This window comes from Callospermophilus lateralis, chromosome 1 (assembly GCF_048772815.1).
Source record: "Callospermophilus lateralis isolate mCalLat2 chromosome 1, mCalLat2.hap1, whole genome shotgun sequence".
Classification (NCBI taxonomy): domain Eukaryota; kingdom Metazoa; phylum Chordata; class Mammalia; order Rodentia; family Sciuridae; genus Callospermophilus; species Callospermophilus lateralis.
In genome coordinates this window covers 13,317,281-13,338,558 of record NC_135305.1, presented here as the reverse complement: position 1 = coordinate 13,338,558, position 21,278 = coordinate 13,317,281, and the positions used below count along the sequence as shown (strand labels likewise).

The window sequence follows — 21,278 nt, the reverse complement described above, 5'->3', positions numbered from 1 at the left end:
ACAGGAGGAATTTATCATTCCAAGTTCTCTAGTGAAAATGCTTCAAGAAAAGGGAGGATAATTGGGCTGGGGTTGTGGCTCAGTAGTAGAGCGCTTGCCTAGCATGTGTGAGGCCCTGGGTTCAATTCTCAGCACCACATATAAATAAATGAATAAAATAAAGGTCCATCAACATCTAAAAAGAATTCAAAAAAAGAAAAGGGAAGGTAAGGAAGGAGTCTTCTCATTTTTCTCCACGGAATTTGTATTGGTCCTCACAGAGTCAGACACAGATCATTGGTGATGGGTGACCATTATCATACACCTGCCATAATGGTCATGCCTCAGTGTAGCCCTGTAACAGCCTCCAGCGTAAGTGGAGCATGTGGGCCAGGGACGACGGCTCAGTTCTATAAGCCTCACTTGGTTGCACTGAGATATTTTGATCCCTTGCAAAGATCTGAGGCTTGGATTCCGACTACCTCCAGGTATCTTGGGGTGCAGGAGAGGGTGCCAGGCCTCCCTTCAAAGAGGTCTTCAGGAATATGGGGAGTGCAGGCTGAGAGTGGGAGTGCATGGGAAAGCTCAGGAAGCAGGAAATCACAGAAGCCTTTTTGTTTGAACTTTGTGCTTCAGAGAAATGAGACAACTTATTTGGTTTCCTGAAGAAGCCACGCCCCTTTGGCACCTCAGGCCAGGAGACCCAGCCTCTGATTGCTGTCTTATAGGTGAGATCCTGCTTTGTCTCACAGCCCTTCAGGAGAGAGCCAGAGGGGCCAGGGGATGGGGCCTTTTTCCATTCTGTGCATCTGGGTGCTCCTGGCTGCAGATCTGAGTGCAGGTCTGATGACAAGCGGGGGAGGCCACTCGGTGGGTTGAGGGAGGAAGAGAGAGATGAAGCACTAGAGCACCATAGGCAGAGAAGGTGCTCCCTAATCCCAGTCTTGGACAATGCCCCAGGGACAGCCTCTCCCCTGGCAAGTGTCCCTTCTGCTCCCTGCAGCCTCCTGTCAGTGTCACTCATGGACTTCCTCCCCAGAAATTAGCTCAGTTTGTTACCCCCCTGCAACCACTGTCTGTGCCTTCGCTTCCACCAGCCTTTGTGTTCCAGACCCCTCTGCAAGCCTGGTGGAGCAAAGGCCCAGGTGGGTTCTCGTACCACGTGGACAAGCTGAGACTCTGCGCTGCATCCTGAGGAATTCCCAGTACCCCTGGATGAGCTGGTACCAACAGGATCTCCAGCAGCAGTTTCAGTGGCTGGCCACTCTGGGAAGCCCTGGGGACAAGGAGGCTATATCCCTTCCAGGAGCCAATTACCTGGCCACACGGGTCAGTGACACTGAGCTGAGGCTGCACGTGACCAACGTCACCCAGGGAAGAGTCCTGTTCTGCACCTGCAGCAAAGACACAGTGAGAAACCCTCCTGGGGCCTTTGAATAAAAACCACACACACAGACACCCTGGTTTCTAGGATCTCTTCTGCCTGCTTCCTCCTCACATTCACCCTCCCTTCTTGCTCTAACCACAAGTGGAATCGCCTGCTGATTTACCATTTGACTTTCTCTGCTTAAACAGCACAGCAATCTCATCCCAGATTCTAGAGGGCTTGAGTGTGAACACTTGTGTGTGTTGGGGAAGGCTCTTATCCCGCCTAAACCTCAATCAACTAGCAATAGTTGTTCTTTCCATAGTTTGCATACATAAAAAGCATATTGCATGAAAATGAGGTATCAATCCCAAAGGAGAGAAACCTGGAGAAACTCTGGAAGCTCAACAAAGGCATGGGCTGAATTGCTGAGTGTGTAGCCTCCCCTTCACACCCCTAGAATAAACTCCTATTTTATTTTTCTGATGACATCTCCATTCTTATTACTCATACTTAACTCCTTACACTTCAAACTCAAGCTTATCTTTAAGACAGTAAGACCTCCCAAAAGAGCAAGGTCTGGATCTGCAGGGGAGGGATTTCTGAATATTGTCCCATAAAGCCACGAGTCAGAACTGGCTCTGAGGTCATTCCTAGAGCAAGGAGTGGAATGAGGAGACACAAGCTCCAGGCTAAGCGTTGGGTAGTACCTTGGAAGTTTGGAAATGCAGAATGAAGAGGGATGGAGGGAGGGAGGGAGGGAGAGAAAGAAAAAGAGAGAGAGAGAGAGAGAGACCCTAAATCCATAGGTTCATAAGTGGCTCCTGTAGCTGAACCACTCTGCTTCTAGATTGAATGTCTGTATCCCAGGGGTGTAGACCACGTGGGCACACAACCAGGATGCAGGTGGCAATGAGCAGCTGCAAAGACAGATCCAAAGTACCCGATCACTAATGGCGTTGTGGGTTGTGTGGTAGAGATGCTGGCAGGGCTGTTTCCTAAGCCCTTGTGATTGAGGAGTTTTTCCATTAGGGGTCACCATTCACCCACCATTCTCCATGATGTGTATGGTGTTGGTTGGGAGGCCTAGCACACTGGGAGGGGTCTCCTATATTCTTTCCTTCCTTCCCTCAGCCTCCTGTCTGTCACCCCCACACTCCCTTCCCACAGAAAGATCTCCAGATGGGTGTCATCTGGCAGCAATATTGCTTTGGTGCAGCCTGGGGCTGGGCAGGCCAGCTTGGGTGCCACCACCCTTGTCCAGGTTTGCATGTTCCTGATCTTTCCTAAAACATTATGTGCTGTTGAAAAAGATGGCTTTGTTGTGTGACAGTGGGGACAAACAGGCTTTCTTCTCATGGCCCAAGGGACATTCTGAGACATCCATTCTTATCTTCAAATAATTCTCCTACCTTCCTGACTTAACAGCTAGAATCCCATCACTATTTCTTTGGATTACAGTTCTGTCAATAATTAGATTAGAAATAGACCAGAAGAAGTAAATCTGAAGGTTCCCCCAAGTAGTTTTTAACACTGGAACTTGATTCACCTGTCACTGCTTGAAGGCACAATCACCTTGTCTGAATGGAAAAGACTAGATGGAGATGTAGGGAAGTTGGAGAAACAGATAATTTGAAAGAGGCTTCTCATTGGCTGGAGAGAAACTTGGTGAAGGTCACAGATAGCCACTGGGAACTGGAGAGGGTGGGACATGTTTGCAGGAGAAGGAAAAAGGAGAGCATAAGGAACAGCCCCAAGACAGGCTTGGATTGCTACCCTGCTTTGCAATTTCAACCTGTCATGGCCCAGCCATGAGAGGTTGCAGAAAAATAACTGCTGTATGTTTTATATTTAAAAGCCTCTCTCTCAGTCAGGCTGTATAAGGCCCAGGTGCCTGAGTAGGAGAAGTTACATATCAGAATGTTCTTTGGCTCTCTGATTCTGATTAATTTATTTTGTGGACTTGATCCACAGTTTCTCCTCTGGTTGGAGAAAGATAAACACAGGTGCTACATTGAAATGTTTGTGTCCCCTCCAAAATATATGCTGCGATTCAACCCCCAGTGCAGTAGGAGCCCTTAGGAGGTGATTAGCACTTGAGGGATCCATTTTCATGGACAGGAATAGTGCCTTGTCAACGTGCTCCAAGGAGAGAACTGGTGTTTTTGTTTTGTTTTTTTTTTCTTGCCTTTTTGCATTCTGCCACGTGAGGATACAGCAAGAAGGTCCTCACCAGACACCAACACAATGTCATAATCTTGGAGTTGTCAGTCTCCAAAGCTGTAAGAAATAAAGAAATAAATTTCAGTTGTTTTTAAACTATCTAGTCTCAGGTATTTTTTAATAGCAGCACAAATGGACTAAGACAGTAGCTATAAAGAAATGGTAGCAAATTCCCCAATCCTCCTGTAGCAAAGGCTTATTGAATGCCAGCTGTGTACTAAATACCATGGCACATGACTTTGGTGAGTCCTCTTTTTCCTTCTCAACAATCCAGAGACATAAGATTTGTCCCACTTTATAGATAAAGAAAGCAGGACCAAAGAGGTTAAGTTAGCTAAAGGTGGAAGAGAGTGCTCTTTTTTAAACTCTTATTATAATGGACTTGAGTCTTTTGGTCTAGGTGAAAACAGAGGTAATAGATGATCTAAGAATTGGATGAGCTCTCAGTGGAGGTGCTGATGGTAGAGATCAAAGAGTGGGGAGGATGGAAATTACTCAAGGGAATTCATTCACCAAAGCCTATTGGAATGAGGGGGAAAGGGCAAGCTGGCAGAGTCCAGGCCACGTGGTGAGCAAGGGCATTGCAGGTTGAGGAGAGGCTGCATGGAGAGGAAGCAACTAGCCGCAAGTCCCTGGGAAGGCTGGTAGTGGGTGCTGGGGCCCGAAGGGGATTTCAGAATCCTCTGGGGAGATAAGGCAGAGTCTTGGGCTTGTAAAAGCAGGACAGTCAAACAAGATTGTCAAGACAAAGGTAATAGTAATAGAACTGGGATGAAAGGGGGACTTCGTTGCATGGTTGCATGAACAGAAGTCCCATTGTTTTACTGGGAAGGGGTAACAGCAAGCATGGCTTGGTGACAAGTCACTGGAGCCAGGAGGATGTTTGAATTCTCTCAACTAAAACAGGACTGGCCCCCTGTTTTGAGATGCTGACATGGGGCTCAAGAGACTACAGTTGTGCCAAATAGATGAATAGACATAGGGATTTAGGGGCATAAAGGGAAAAAAAGGCAAAAAGGCAAAAGCAAATTTTCATGAGCACTTTGCAGTCAAAGTAAATCCTACCTGTGATTTTTAACAACTTAATAATTATTTTGAAAAACAAATCAAAAGACTGGGAAAGAGAGACAAAGAAAAGACATTGTTTTCATGATAAATGTATTTGATTTTGTTCAAAATAGCAGAAATCCAAAAATAAAATTTATTTTATATATGTATTCCCCAAAGAATAGCATTTTGGTTTTTTTCCTCTATATTTTTTATTGGTGCACTACGGTTGTACATATTGATTGTGACTGGTTGTTACATATTCATATACACACACAATAGATCATCAATATGATTTAGCCAGTATTATTCCCCAGCACTTGCTCCCTGCCCTCCCCCACTCACCTGAAGTCCCTTTCCTTTACTGATCTCTCTTTGATTTTTAGTATATATACATCAACTTTGTTTTCCCTTTTCCTCTCTAGCTTCTGCATGAAAGAAAACATACAACCCTTAACCTTCTGAGTTTGATTTATATTACTTAACATAATGGTCTCTAGTTATATGCATTTTCCTGCAAATGCCATGATTTCATTTTTCTTTATGGCTGAATTAAACTCCAATGTGTGTATATATGCCACATTTTCTTTATTTATTCATCCATTGAGGGACCTAGGCTGGTTCTGTAGTTTGGCTGTTGTGAATTGTGCTGTTTTAAAAATAGGTATGCATGTTTCACTGTATTAAGATGACTTCAATTCTTCAGGAGAAAATTGAGAAGTGGCATTAACTGGGTCACCTGGTGATTCCATACCTAGTCTTTTGAGGAGCTTCCATACTGATTTCCATAGTGGCTGGGCTAGAAATTGCATATATTTCAAGTGTGTGATTTGTTGATGAAATGACCACCACACTCAAGCTTATCAACATACTCGTCATCTCACAGTTATCTTTTGTGTGTGCCTTGGTGAGGACACTTAAGATGTACCACCTTAGAAATTTCAAGGAAGGGTGCAACACAACATTGTTAATTATAGTCACCATGAATATTAAACCTCCAAGCTCATTAATGTAATATATATGAAACTTTTTGTACCATTGACTAACATTTTTCCCTCCCCTGAGGCCCTGGAACCACTCCATGCTTCTAAGAGTTTGACTATTTTAATTCTCCTATGTACACGAGAACATGCAGCCGTTGTCTTTCTGTGCCTTAACATAATATTCTCCAGGTTCTTAACATAATGTTTTCTTAGCCTAACGCTCTTCAGGCTGATCCATGTTATTGATGCTTACTTTGACAAATCCTTGCTTCCCAAATGTTGAAGTATAACACCTGAGAAGCTCACCAAGGCAAGTTCAGAGTGGAAAGTAAAAGGCTTTACTAAAGGACAGCAGAGAAGACCCCCCCCCCCCCCCCGCACCGCCCACCCAGGAAGAAAGGGACCTGAAAGGCAGAATCCCTGGGTTGAGGAGGTCTCATCCCTTTTTTATATCTGAGGTCTTTATTCCTGTCCTTTATCTTGCTTATTTTCCTTTATCCTGCATATGATGAGGGAGGCAAGTGGGAAGGCAGATGGAATTGATTAGCACCTCCCTATCTGCTGGGAGCTGCCTCATTAATAGTTCTTTGAGTGTGTTGGGGGGGAGGGCTTGGGGACATTAACATTTCAATCTCCCAGGTGTAGTTTCTGATTTCCCAGACTCAGATGGGAATCTATTTTTCTCTGTTAAACTGTATATCAGACCTGATTTAACCTAGCTATACTAACTACCTATCTTGAAATCTGGCTTCATTATTGTAAATGGAAATATCTCCTGTTTCAAGGAAAATATTTTTTTAAGGATAATGTTTCCTTTATCTATTCATCTGGTGATGGACATTTAGGTTGTCTCCATGTCTTGGCCATTGTGAATAATGCGTCAATGAACCCGGAAATACAGATATTCCCCTCAAGGTACAGAGTTTTGGATATATGTCCAAAAGTGGGTTATTATGTCCTATGGTAACTATTTTTAATTCTTAGGGCCCTCCGTAATATTTTACATAATGACTGCACTGACAATGAATAAATGTTCTTCTTTCTCCACATCCCTGCCACCATTTCTTATCCTTCTTGGTTTTGAGAATAGCCATTTAATGAATGTGAGGTGATATCTCCTTGTATTTGTGATTTCTGTTCACCTGATGATTAGTGATGTTGAGAGTTTGGTTTAGCTTGATATATTGGTACCAATTACAGGTGTGCTACTGTGATAGGACCACCCCTTCCAGGGATGCTTGAGGAAAATGAGTGGAATTCTTAGGAGACAGAAGTTCACTTAACATATCCAGTTGTTCTCTTTCCTGAGATTAAGATTTATATGAATTTCTGGCGAGTTGCTAGGGCTCTGTCCTTCTAGGCACTCAGAAGGAGAAAGATGGGAGGAATGGGAACAAATTCTTTGTGGAAGATTTATGTATTATAGTAAAATTTTTCAAGGTCAACTTGAAGCAGGATAATAATTGTGTCCCCTGAGAATTCTCACATTAAATACTCCTCTTCGGAAGATTTTGGTGATCCAATGGACAGGACAGTCTGCTTTCAACTTCCTCCACATGCTTCCAAATGCTTGTGAAAGAGCTTCATGAACAGTGAACAATAGAGACAAATGCATGGCTGAGTATCAAAGACTTCTTGTAAGTCTGACCCTGATACCACTAGAGTCAACAACCTACATCAGTTATCAGCATCAGTTTACCACTGTATCCCATGTTTCCCATCTGCCACGTAGAGGTAAGGGGGGCCTTTCTGTCGTAGCATAGTAGCTATTTGTCTTCACTATCACCAGTGCTCTAGCATCCCCATCCTCAAATTACGTGAATGTCTTATGCATTCCACAAAAAAAGGAATATATTCAGCAACTGAGGAAGTCCCCTCCTAGTGCTCATGGTGAAACCTGGGGATGGCACACAGGTCCGTGGAATTCAGGGACCTCACATTTGTTGCTACCCAGAATCAACTTGTCTTATAAGCATTAGTGTGACCTGTTGAAATCTTTGCACCAGTTCAAACTGAGAAACATCCTCAGAGGTTGAGGTGGTCTCTTGCAAAATTGTTTTAAGGCCACTTGTTTATCCAATAACTAAAATTTTAGTTAATGAAATATATGAATGTGAAGCTCTCATAACTGTGCTTAATAATTCATACACAAAACTCTTCTTCTAGGCATCCTAAGCTAGGCATAACTGATTTGGTGGTTTTAGAACCTTTGAGAGGACAATGTATTGTTGGAACTTGGGTTTCCTGAGACAGGTTTTCTTCTCCCCCCGCTGTACTGAAAAGCTAGTGGCCACAGGCTGAACTCACTGGAACCTTTTTTTTTTTTTTTGCTTCTGCTTTGATAACCCTCAGTCAAATAGCCACAGAACTCTCTCCTGTAAACCTACACATTAAAATGCTCTGGTGGTTATCAAAGCTGCAGAGTTGAGATGAAAAGAAAAGAGGAAAGAAAGAAGCCAGAGTGACAGCCAGGAGAAAGTAGAGCTTCTAGGCCAAATGCTATAATATAAGAGGCAAGCTTGCATTAAGAAAATTGGGCCTGCATTCTGTTTGTCTGCCACATCAAAAACCCCAAGTAACTTTTATAACAACCTCATTTGTCTCAAGAAGACACCCAGAATCCTGCAAAAAGACTGGGTGAAATCTATCGGTGCCTGGTGTAGAATCCTATGTGGACACACAGAAATGAAGTGCAATGCCCTCACAGTCCCCATGTTTAAACACTTCTCCCCACCCATTCTTCTATTTATCCCACTCCTTATTAGAATGCCTCTTTCCAATTGTTGTGTTAAATTTCTAAAAACACATATTGTCTAACTCAGGAAGTAATAGAAAGTGGGATACCCCACGTGACGACGGAGTGGCCCCTTTGTCTGTTGGAGAGAATACCATGTCCACTTCAATAACCCAAATGGTCTAAGAAGTTTTAAGTTTTCCATCTTCATTTATGTGGGAGGAAAGATTGCTGTGTGTGTGAGTGAACAAGTAAGAGTTATACATGGCACCATCCCAGGAATCCATTTAATTAATTCTGAGATTGGACATGGGAGACCCTGTGTCACATGCTGTGGAATTCCTGCTGTGGAACCCTCAGTTGTTTTGGATTGTACTTTGAATCCAGGACAAGTAGTGAAAAATACTAGCATAGATGCCAACATCGGCTCTCAAGACACATCCATCTGCAAAAGACAGGATTCCGTAGAGTACTCCATTGCAGACTGCGGGGGCTGCTGAGACTTCCTGCCAGCAGAAAGAAAACCAGGTTACCTTCCACAGTTTCCACAAGGAAGGGGGAAGTTAAGGCAGAAGTAATTAGAACATTTACCCTGCAAGGCACCCTCCTTCCTGGCACGATGCCCACACAGAACATATTCTGCTTGATGGTTTGGGTTCTGTAGCCTCCTTGACAATCTTTCTCAGAGATTACAGAGATGTTCACATTCTGCAGTGAGTCAGGCTCCTTGGCTACAGAAAAGAGAGAAGTTGGACTTCCTCAACAGTTTTCCTACATACTGAATCAGCTTTACTTCCTCTCTTTTTCAACTTATTTCTCCTTCTATCGTAAGAAAGGAAATATTGTGTGAATAGGACAACTGTGGTAGTCAGGATGACCTGGATACAGGTTACCACATTAACAATGTCTTATGATACAAGTGCCTGTCTCCTTATGAATGTGTTTAAATGAATAGCTACTGACAGTCTATTAGGATTTGCATGAAAATTTTGGGCTAAGCTAGCTGGCAGACAGGTAACAGAAGCCTATGTTAACTTGACTGTTTTTTTTTTTTTTTTCGGGAAATTTTAATTTTAAGACATAGAAGAAAGCTCAGGTAGAATATTTAGTTTGACAGTTTTCTGAAGAAATGAATACTATCTAGAATGTTCTCAGTTTAAAATACTTTGTAAGTTAAACTAGGTCATCTCCTGCAGTCTTGCATAAGGAGGTTCCGATTTAGCACAGGATTAAGTATATTTCTTGTGCTTATATTTTATTTTTATTTATTTATTTATTTTTTGGTATTTCAAGGCTCTAAGTTTCTTTATTGCTTAAAATGGTTAAGCATTTAGGAAATCGAAGCTCCAAAATAAAATGAAATTAGGACTAGACACGTATGTCTTCTTTCCACTGAAACCACTTCTATCATGCATGAAAGCAGAGATGATCAAAAGATACAGCAGGAAAATGGCTTAAAGGATTGCTTGAGTAATGGAAAGGGAAAGGGAATGATCTGAAAGGGATGAATTTGGAGGCCTGGGAAATTTTGTTTAGCAGAATTGCCTGGAAATTCATTTAGCAGAATTGCAGAAGCTGAGATGAGAGCGTTCAGAAGCATGGCTAATTTCAAGAGAATGCCATTGAATTCAGCAGACATCACACATATCACAGACTCACAGACATCACAAATGTTGTAGCCCCAGGTGGTGACCATGCACATGGTATTCACACGGACAGGATGGTTGGGCAGTTTGACCAGTTTCACATAGTGATTGAGATTAATCACTTTTTTCAGCTTGATTAACATGATGTCATTTTGGATAGATGAGACTGAGAAGTAAGGATGATGAATCATCTTCTCATAGCCGACCACCTGCACATAACGTTCCCTGCTATCTGAAGGGTTTGTGATCCCCAACACCACCTGGAGCTTCCTGGAATGATATAGATGTTCACAACAGTACTTAACATAGGTGGCTTCTCCATCCTGTGGGCCTTCACTAGCCCACCGATGTTTTCCTCTGCCACTGAAGGCCCCTCAAAGATCTTTCTAACCCCATTTAATTGGGAGCTAGTTCTGGGCAGTGTCCTACCTGAAAACTCAAACAGTAGTGTGGCTTATTACTCACGGCAAGTTGCAATGTGCAGCTGTGATTACCCAAAGTGGGTGGATCAGGGCTCCTACGCAGGGCAAGTAATCGGATTTCAAGTAGACCAAGTAAGAGGGGGTAATGGCACCTGTGTAATCTGGATTATAGGCAAAGGCAACTGGAAAGAGAGACATCAACAAGAAATTCTGAGATTTTTCAATAGTCACTGAAAAACCAAAGGAGAATTATTTAATAGGCTTCTCCAACCTTCTCTTGATACCTTTAAGTATAAGCTAAACCTATAAACTGATTTTGTTCTAAACATGGAGAAAATAATAAATTATAGAAACATCTGTTTAAAAAATAAAAAAGGTGTTTGCCTTTTTAAGTGACAATAAATATTCTTCAAATAAACTTTCTTAAATACTTTCTAAATCCAGTGTATGTAATATTAAATCAACTCATTTTAAAGACACTTTTTTCTTTGCCTATTTTAGAATACTTTCACAAGTCTTATTCCTTTTCTCCAAAAATAATGCCAGCAGAATGACCTACGCACCAATACAAAGGACTGTTTCACGCTCTGTGGTGCCCATGAATTGGGAAATCCTTGCCTCACTCCCTTTCTCTCACCCCAACATTAATCCTGGTCCAGAAAGGTCCAGAGTCAGCTCTTTCTTAGGAGTGGTTCTGGTTGGGGTGTCAATGCCCTGGCCTCCCCAGAAGCATACAAACCAACAACCTCAGGTCAGGCAGGCAGGCACTGTTACAGGGAGAGAGTTGGTGGGGACCAAGAGTCAGTCCTACGTCTCAAGTCTGCCATGGTGCCTCCTGTCTTGACCCATCTTTCACTTTTCCCCTAGGATTTCTCTTTGGTGAACACAAAGCCAGCTGGGCAGATACTCACGAGACAGGTGTGAGAGAGCCCAGATGAGGTTGAGCTTCATGACAATGGGAGAGCCTTTTGCCAGGATACGTTTCATCTCAGAGTCTCTGGAAAACAAGGAGAGGAGGATGGGGAAAGTATTAAATTAGATAAAGCAAGAGGAGCTCTAGGGTTGAAATAAAAGTCTTATCCAAACTCTTTCAGTGGCAGGATTCAGTTACCAAAATGGTGTTCATCTGTCAAACGAGGGGGCTGGTTTCTGCTGTTGGAGGGAAAGGAAACAAGGTTGGTGACTCTGTCCCTGACCCAGCAGAAAGTATTTCTGGAATCCTGGGTCCCCCCAGCTGCTCCTTTCAGGCAAGAAATTACATAACCTGACGAAGTTTCACTTCGAAGTGTCTCCACAGCCGTGTCCTGTCTGGTTTCTGCAGGCAGTTTTCTGTCTAAACTACACTGACCCCTCCTGTCTCTGTGATGCTCAGCCCCATTTGTGTGACACTGGCCCGACGTGCTCAGGCCCCTGGCACTGACATAGCTCCCTCTGCCTAACACTAAATTCCTCTTTGAAATACCTTAGTGCTTTTCTTTCTGTACCTCTTGAACCGATGCTGGGAATCTATTGCTGCTAAGTGCAAAATGATAGAGCCATTAAAGAAAATAGTGACCATTTACTTACAAATCTAAACATGGCCTTGACGTAGAATCCACCAGTGACACTCATTATTACCCAAATGAGTTGAAAACTTCTGTCCACAAATAAGTCTGCACATGGATGTTTATGGAAACTTTATTCAAAATCACCAACCTTGGAAGAAAATCAAATGTGCTGCATAGTTAAGTGGATAAACAGGTCGGTGCAGATGCAAAGTGAAATATTGCGAAAAATTTTTAAACGTGTATTGCTAAGAGAAGAAGGCAGTCTGAAAAGAATATAAAAGGTATGATTCCAATTAGTGACATTCTAAAAAAGGCAAAATTACAGAGACAGATCAGGGGTTGCCAGGGCTTGAGGAGAAAGATGGATGAATAGGTTGATCATAGGGGAATTTTAGGGCAGTGCAGTTATTTTGTATAATACAGGAATGGTATACACAACATTATACATTTGACAATACCCACATACCTGTACAATGTGAGGAAATTATTTAATAATTATACATCAATATTGGTTCATTGATTGCAGCAAGTGTACCACACTGAAAGATGTTAATAAGAACAGATTACTCAGTGGTAGAGTCTTGGTGGGCATACTGTAAGTCTTCTAGTGTTTTTGTATGCTTGGAAAATTTCGTAAAATGCTGGAGAGAAGTTTTTTTAAAATCTAGTATGTGTCTCAGTGTACAAAATTCAAGGTACTTTCTAGTCTACATGGTGTTTTAGAAAGGGGTGCCCAGGTATTACACTTTACTTGGGTCTTACAGAAAGATTGAGAGCTCATGTAGTATAAACAGTAGAGAAAAACCAGCCCACGGAGAGCGTAAAACTTTAGCAAAGATGTGAAGACCTACAACAATATGGCATGTTTGTGGAACAAGAATCAAGCGTCGAAGAAAGAGTTCTCAGGAAGATAAATAAGTGGGAATCACATAATGAAAGCTTTCTTACATAAGCCTCACCTGTGTAGCATAAGACTCACCTAATTCTTTATAGGAGATAAGGAGCCAAGAAATTCATGATTTGACAAAAAATTATTGAATTTTTTGGGATATGGACCCAAGCCCCTTGTGTATGCCCTACACAATCCCCTTCCCTTGAATGTAAACACTACATTCAAGAATGTAGCCAAGGTAATGGGGTGTCACCCACATGATTGTGTTATGTAATAAAGTGTGTGTGTATGTGTGTGTGTGTGTGTAGCTAGTGTGCAAATACAGGATCTTAATGCTGGTTTGATGAAGTAGTAGCTATTTAGGAAGCCATTTTGAGGATACACAGTGGTTGGGAACCTTTGTCAACTAAGGGACAGCACAAGGATCTGAGTCTGGCTTTCAGCTGACAGCCAGCAGAGAGTCAAGGTCCTGTGTCATATAAACACAAGAAAATGAATTCTTCCACTTGCATAAGCGCAGAAGCAAATTCTTCCCCTGTAGGCTAGTTAAGACAATGCAGCTCAGTCTGGCCTGGACTAAAACTGTCAGATGATAAATGTGTGATGATGTTTGAAGTCCTGCTGTCTCTGGTGAGGATTTTAATGCAGCATTGGAAAGCTAATACAAATGTATCCTGTGGGCTGGTGTTTTCTCAGATATCAATGATTTAATGGTAAGGGAGATGAGGAACCTGTGCTGGAGTATCATAGTCTAATTAAGGAGACAGATGTCATAAGAATCATCATCATGAATGTCACGGTGTGGGAAGTGAAGTGGGGCAGAGAAACATTTAAAAGAAGATCCCCTTTGGGAAGTGATTTCTGAGACTTGAAGGATCGGTAGAAACTAGACAACTGAACAGATGAGGAGAAGTCTCTGGAAAGACAAACCAGGTCAAAAGAGCAGAGTATGAGCAGAGACACCAGCAAGGAGAGACAGACCAGAGACACAGAACAGATATTTCAGAAAACCTACAACTGAAGAGAGAGCAGTCAGGGAGGGGGTCTAGGAAGCATGTCTTTGTATTTTAGATGAGAGGATTTATCTGGCTTAAGTGGTGGCAGGAAGAAGTCATCAGAGAGGAAAGATAGGAGGTACCAAAACACTCAGGAGAAATTTGTTCTTATGTTCTGCAGCAGTAAGGTAAAATAGTGTATGGTATCTTATGATCTATTTCAAAATAACTAGAAGGGTCTTGAAGTTCCCCTACATATAGAAATGATAAATGCTCAAATACATGCATAAATAAATTCAAGCCAAAAAAAGATAATCAATAAAGCAAGTCTGTAAGGAAGTTAGGGGAGATGGGTATGTTTGCAGATTTGGTGGTGGCAGCTGTCGTAGATGATATCTCCCCTGCTCCCAAGCCAGAAGGCATCTGCTAAAATTGAGCATTGTATCCAAGGTGTGAGAAGAGAGGAGATGCTCTGAAATGGTGCTGTGAAGTTAGGCAAACAATTGACAATTGACTTGGAAAATACAGAATCAAGTGCTGTAGACATTTCAAGAAGTGCTCAGTTGAGGGCTCAGTTGAGGGCTTTATTTAAAAAAAAAACAATCATGGTGTCACAAATACAGATGTATTTGTGACAAGGAATCAGCACCAGGAAGTGGGGGACACAGGGACAAAGCTGGGAAAGAAAGCAGGTTGAGAGAGACTCACATTTTGAATGGGGCCAGCGGTTATAGAATACATGGAATCTTACTACATTCTTTCTCTTCCTCTATCATTTATTTTCTACCTTCAGGTGTTACTCATTTCCATGTATTTTTCCAGAACATATCACACTTTCGCATTTTTATTTGCTTTTCTGATACCTCCCCAATGGTCTGCCTCCTTGATGGTTCCTCCTGTGATTCCACCTAAATGCTTAGATTTATGCCCTTAGAGATCATTGTTCACCTCCATGATCACAGTTGCTACAACAATGGACTGACCAATGACAAAGGTCATTCCATACCCTTGCATGTACCTCCAGCGAATGCAGTGTGTACTAAATAGTTGGTGGTACCATGATTGTTGTATGAATGGACAAATAGTTGGGGTGTTGCTAAATTTCTCATCATTTCAAAGTTCACATGACAAAGAAAGCAGAAGTCATGACAAATTTCTGGTGCCTTTTTGTTTTTATTGAATATATTCCCCTTGAGCCATGTTCACGAAGAGAAAAGATGAAGAGTTGTAGATCCAGTGTAGAGAATATGAAGAGATCAGGCTGAGGGGATGGGGAACGGACACCTCAATAGGATTCCATGATCTTCATGATCCATCTTGAATAGGCATAAATTTCTGTAAAGAATCCCTCATTTCCCAGGGTATAACCTGCTTTTGCCCAGGTCAAGAGTCCATGCAGCCTCCCACTGCAGATGGCTGGAGCAGCTGAAACTTCCTGCCAGGGAGAAGGAACATGTTGACGTAACTTTGTTGTCACACAAGAGTAAACCCATGAAGTGATGCACTATAGTAGCAAAATCGTGTAAGGGAATGGATTTCTACTGCTTGAGAAGTGACAAGCCTCTCTTCACATGCAGAGAAGCCTCACCCTTCTCAGTTTAAGCTTGATCCAACCTGAGTGTAAGAAGGGGAAAGGACAGATGGCGACCCCAGATCTCTGCCCTTTACTCTGTGGAGAGCTTCGGGGATTAGCACCCTATTGTCACCTCTCTGCCCCGTGGAGCCCACACTGTCTTACCATAGGGAACCATACCTTTACTTTAGTTATGAGGCTTAGAGGTTGTCCCACACACATGATGTTTAATTTTGGTTTTGTTTCTTCTTGTTGTTGGAGCACATCCTGGCAGTCACGGGCAGAAAGAGGATGTTGGCTTATCCATGTCATGATGTCTGGGTCACTGACTGTGGGAACGAGAAGACAAATGGATTCCAGAGTTTAGCTCCTTATCCCAAGTGCCCTTATGATCAACCCCTATGATGGAGACAAATTCATCCCTGAGAATATTTCAACCCACATTCCACCCTTCTTGAGGTTCTTGGTTCAGAATCTGTGTGGAAGAAGCAGATTCATAAGTCCCCTTCCACCAGTCACCAAATCTTTAATTAACGTCTATACCTTTGAAACAACTGTGTAAAGATGATGAGTGGCCACTAGAAGAAAGATAGTAAAAAGGCCAAGTCTCCGTGGTCTACACACCATCTTTTCCTTTTGGCATCTACTTCATTTTCTTTACATTGGTAACTATGTTTATGGTGTAGAACTGCTTTTCAAATTGGAGTCATGGGTTGCCAATGATTGAGAAATGCCAAAGCAGGTTATTTTGCTCTAAGAATGTCATAGAATGTATTTCACACACCTAGCTGGGACAGTCCACTGCACACCTGGGCTATGAGGGATGGCCACTGCTCCTAGGCTACAAACACATATGGCAAGTCACTGTACTGGACAGTGCAGGTAATTGTACCACAATAGTATGGATTAAAGTATGTAAATATATCTGAAAAGATAAAGTGAAAAACACTAGGCAATAGGAATTTTTCAGCTTCATTATAATTTTAAGGGACCAGTGTTGTATGTCTTCCATCACTGAAGCATGTGGTACATGATTTCAAATAGATTATTTATAAACTGATTTCTTAGAAGTGTGTTATCTGTATGTAAAGACATATTTCTCCCCCAGAAATCATTCTGTTCATCTCTTTCATGGTAATTGTTTTTTACACTGTCAATTTCAAGATGCAGGGACTCTAGCTACAGGTTTGTGTAATTTTAATCTCTGGTAGAGAGTATGAAGGAAGAAGAAACAAAAAGTGATCAGAGACTGATCATACTAAGCCTGGTGGCTCTTAAGGAGCAGGATTTTTCTGATAGAGTATATCCAAAAAATGCCCCAAAGCAGATTAAACCAGAAAGTCTCAGAACAGAAAAAATAAAACAGAGAGAAGTTATGTTTAGTTTTATGGTTTTATATGTCCTAATTAAAATATGTTTAACAAGCTAGATGAAATAAATTACTTGGAATAAAAAAATTCTTATTTATAGTGGTCCCTCACTATAAATGACATGTAGAGCCCACACCATAAAAACCTTTGCATGGTTTTATTTTATTTACAAATGGTATGTCAAGGAATACTTTTGTAAGGTGTTATCCAAATTGCTTTGAATAAGACTTAAGTTAAGGACAAAAATCACATGTTGTAATTTTTTGTTCAGAAAATATATTCACCTAAGATTCCCAGGTACTTTGCTTCTAAATTGAAATGTGAAATTGCAACACACTGAAAATATAAAAGTTCTCATTTCTTTTTTTTTTTTTTTTTGCTTTTAAATAACATAATTATTTTAAAAGTCCCAAGTTATTTGTTTTCGCAGAACAAACAGACCATCTGTGGGTGCCAGATGCAGGGTTTAAACCCGAGTCAGCAGGTTTTGACAATACTTAAAGAGAGCATAAGTGGTTATTAGCAGTCACATGAAGTTATCTGCCAACAGGGACCAACAGATTCACTAACTTTATTTTCAAAGTGCCCATGAGAAGACAGACATCTCCCACAGACATCAAATCTCTCTGCTCATCCAAATTTGGGCTCACAGAGGAGGATGAGTGCCTACAACATGGGTGGTGACCATAAGGTATGTGTGGCCAGAAAGACACCTTCAGGAAGTCATAATAATCAACTTTCTATGAACCACCCAAGTCTTCTGCCTCTACAGGGAGATCTCAGATATATCAGGAGGGTGAGATTAGTAAGTAATCTCAGCAGGGAGCCATCTCTGGTGATAGGACAGGTGGTTCTGCAACCACCCTCCTCTCCTCTCTCTCAGGGTCACCTGGAATGAATGGATTATCATGACTCTGCACAGGCTGGGTTCTCTGTGGTGGGGGGTGGAATATAAACTCTGTGGCTTCATCTTGTCCTGTAAGATTTGTTTTTCTTTTCCCCCTGCTTTTGGGTGGGGTTCTTTGAAAGTCTCAATTAGCAACCACCCTCTTGGCCTACTGTCTGTGCATGAGGACACTCCATCTGTATGTGCCATTTGTAATGGTCTAGAATACCCTGGGTCTGGACTACCCTCCACACTGTATTTGTCTGACCTCTTCCTATTCCTGTTGCTCCCATGTCTTCAGAGAGGCCTGACAGGTCACCCTATATACTGTTCCCTTATATTGCAGCTTGATATTCGGTTTTGTGCTTTATTTTTGGCCATTTACTTATTTTTGCTTGCTTCCTCTACTAGAATGTAAGCTCCAAGTGGGAAAACTGATTCCCCATCTTTATTTTAAAGTCCAGAGTTCCCTGGACTCTGGCCTTAAATGTTCTACATATACAACAATTACTGCCTGCTCCATTTTTGGTGTCTTATTAGCTGCCCCATAGCCAATCTCCAAATTTTATCTTTGACTTCCAATTCTGGCCACATAAAGCTTGGCAGAAATCCCTCTAGGAGCAAGAACATTGCTCATACCAGCTCTTTCCATCAAGTGTATCTGACCACGTTTTCCCAGCTCCAACCTCCTCAGGATGAAGAGCACTCACGGTTTTTGTAGTCATTCCAAGTCCAGGTGGGGATGAAGCAGGACTCGTTAGATGCGATGGGCTCCAAGGATATGGCAATGGTCCCCACATGGTTGTTGAGTACCACAGGTTTGGAGAGTTTTATCATCATCAGGTCATTTTCCAGAGAGTTTGCATCAAAGTCAGGGTGAGTCATAGTCAATGAATAATTTTGTACCTGCTCTTTTTTATTGTTGATGCTGGGTTGATAAACTCCAAGTCGAATTTTGATGCTTTGGAAGGAAAAAAAAAGGCAAGGAAATGGGAAAGAGGAGAGTCAACAATGTCATCGTACAAAAAAGGTCAGAAGTTGCCTTCTCCTATCATCTTAATTTCATTTATTAACCTGAAAGCTGCAGTGATGTATCTTTGTCTGTAGAAATAAAATTCTTGACAGGACCATTGTATTACAGACATGCTTTTATGAAGCCTGACCTGTAATGCACTCAAGGGTCAGGTGTTAAGATTTGGATAATCTGAATTAGTAGGTGGTGTGATGGTACCGCAGTCAGTGATTCCACAGTGCTTCATCTACCCTACACTGTCTTGACCACGTACATGGGACATGGGACACACTGTTTCTGGATATTCTTAGGTGTTTTGATGATTTTCTCAGGCCCATATCACTATACTTACCATGTCTTATCTAGATTGATCAAAGACTCACGAGATTCTCCTAGTAGTTTGTTGAGACTGCCAGAAGTCTTTTTGCTTATAATCCCTTATAATCCCCATTTAGACTCACCTACTTCCATTTTCAGCAGTCTAATCATGCAACATACCTAATAATTCCTGGGCTCCTAATAACCTGCCCAAAGCAGTTCACGTGTTAAATATGGGTGATAGAAAGAACGTCTGATTTTCTAACTCTAAGTCCAGGAGGATGAGAGCTGACTTATTTCCTTTCTGTTCCTCCTGATACAGAGGCCAGGCTTTCAATCTGTGTTGGAATAAACCGTCTTGACAACCAGGTGGCTGAGAGTTGCAAGTTTGAAATGGCCCTTTATACTCCTGCAACTGAGTAGGACTCCCTTCACGTGACCCATTTGCATGCCCAACAAAAGTGCAGATGTGACATTATTGTGCATCATTATTGTGCATGATGCCCTCCTGCCCTTCTGTTACCTGCATGGTGAGACTCTGCTTAAGAGGCAGGGGCAATTCTTATCCTATGGAACATCCCCTGACCCAGTATAATCAGTCAATACCAATTCCTCAGTTGGCCAAATACCCTACTATCTTTTCTACCTCAAAAACTATAAAAATAGTGATCCCTGGATCTGGAATACCCTCTACACTATATTTGTCTGACTGCTTCCTCTTCCTGTTGCTCTCATGTCTTCAGAGAGGCCTGGCAGGTTACCCTATACATTGCTCCTTTACATTGCAACTTGATGTTCTGTTTCATGCCTTATTTTCAGCTATTTGCTTATTTTGGCTTGCTTCCTCTACCAGATGTAAGCTCCAAGTTGGAAAATGATTTCCATCCTGTTTCCTCACTGTCTTCTCAGTGCATGAAACAGCTGTTGCTATAGACTAATGATGAGAGAATATTATTTACCTCCCATGAAAATCTTATGACCTCTTCCTCTGGATCTCTACTTAAAACACCCGACTGTGTATTCTATTGAAAAGAAGCTTCTCTATCTTCATGGATCTTCCAATTCCATCAAAAACTTGCTAGGCTATTTTACCAGACTTACATCTATTTGAATAATCTCCCCCTGATTCCATAAGCAAAGGGCTACTTACGGTAAGGGGCAGTGAGCAGCTGTCAATACCCACTGGGGGTGGATGAGACACCCAACACAGGGCTCTGGGGTGGATTTCAGATAGACCATGTAAGGAATAGTAAAATCATCTTGTGTTTTTTTCTTTTCATTAGAAACATTTTCCACAATAAGTCCTGGAGCATCAAGGGGTCATAGGTGGGTGGAGAGACAAAGAAGAAAAGAAATCATGACTGGCTATGCTGGTGTTCTCTAACGGAAAGTTTTCAAGGATAGTACAGAGTTCTTTAATTTATTCTTGACATTTTAAAAAATAAGAGAAAACCATCCACACCACCTGAGCTCTACACATTAAGGAATTTGACATGTATTTTTGCTTGATATGAAATTATATTGAAGTTTGGTGACACTAACTTATGTGCTCATCTCGTGTTGATGAGAAATGCCCATTGACTGTACTGTGTGTTATAAAACTGAAAAAATTAAATGAACACCCTAAATACATTATTTTAAAAATTAACTTCTGGGCTGGGATTGTAGCTTGGTGGTAGAGTGCTTGCCTCACATGCATGAGGCCCCGGGTTTGACCTTCAGCACCACATAAAAATAAACAAATAAAAATAAAGATATTGTGTCCATCTACAACTAAAAAAAATATTTTAAAAAATTAACTTTGACAAGAATGGGGATAAAAGATTTTCCTGACTTGGAAAGAAGTGGGATAACAGGGGGCTTCCTGAACCCCTGACCTGCCTGCCCTCCCTTTCTAGGCCCACATCCTCGAATAACCATCTGCTCTGGGAAAGGAAACCACCTGGCTGTGCAGGAGAAAATCACATGCCCACGAGCTCAAAGAGCAGGTCCCAGGACTGAACAGGGCATGGCAGTGGGTATGTCCTGAGTTGCTCACAGGCATCGGGCATCAGAGGGACTCAGAGCAGGTCCAGAGGACCAGCTGTGCATCCAGGTGCTTTAGTTCATCTCCTGCAGCAGTTGCTGCTCTCTTCAGATGCCCTTCCAACCCCTGCATATTTCCCGAGGTAGGAATCAGGCCCAAACTCTCACCAGTTGCACTCAAGAGCACGAGAATGAGAAAATCCTTCATGGCAGACTGCAATCCTTCTAGAGCAGAAAGTTGATCCAAAATGAGTCCCAAA

General features: G+C 41.9%; 2 protein-coding genes across 2 annotated transcripts; both read right to left on the bottom strand.

Annotated features, from left to right (window-relative positions):
* Positions 1-8,688: 8,688 nt before the first annotated feature.
* On the bottom strand, positions 8,689-11,351 carry Prss58 (serine protease 58). Its single transcript, XM_076859999.2, has 5 exons — positions 11,312-11,351; positions 10,444-10,582; positions 9,992-10,248; positions 8,924-9,063; positions 8,689-8,838 (listed from the first exon to the last, which is right to left on the bottom strand). Exons 1-5 carry the CDS (start codon positions 11,349-11,351, stop codon positions 8,689-8,691), a joined length of 726 nt encoding a protein of 241 aa, XP_076716114.1.
* A 3,768-nt stretch (positions 11,352-15,119) lies between these two features.
* Positions 15,120-21,226, bottom strand: LOC143397091 (putative inactive serine protease 58). Its single transcript, XM_076853103.2, has 5 exons — positions 21,187-21,226; positions 20,144-20,297; positions 18,374-18,624; positions 15,588-15,736; positions 15,120-15,269 (listed from the first exon to the last, which is right to left on the bottom strand). The coding sequence occupies exons 1-5, from the start codon at positions 21,224-21,226 to the stop codon at positions 15,120-15,122; spliced, it is 744 nt and encodes a 247-aa protein (XP_076709218.2).
* Positions 21,227-21,278: the final 52 nt, after the last annotated feature.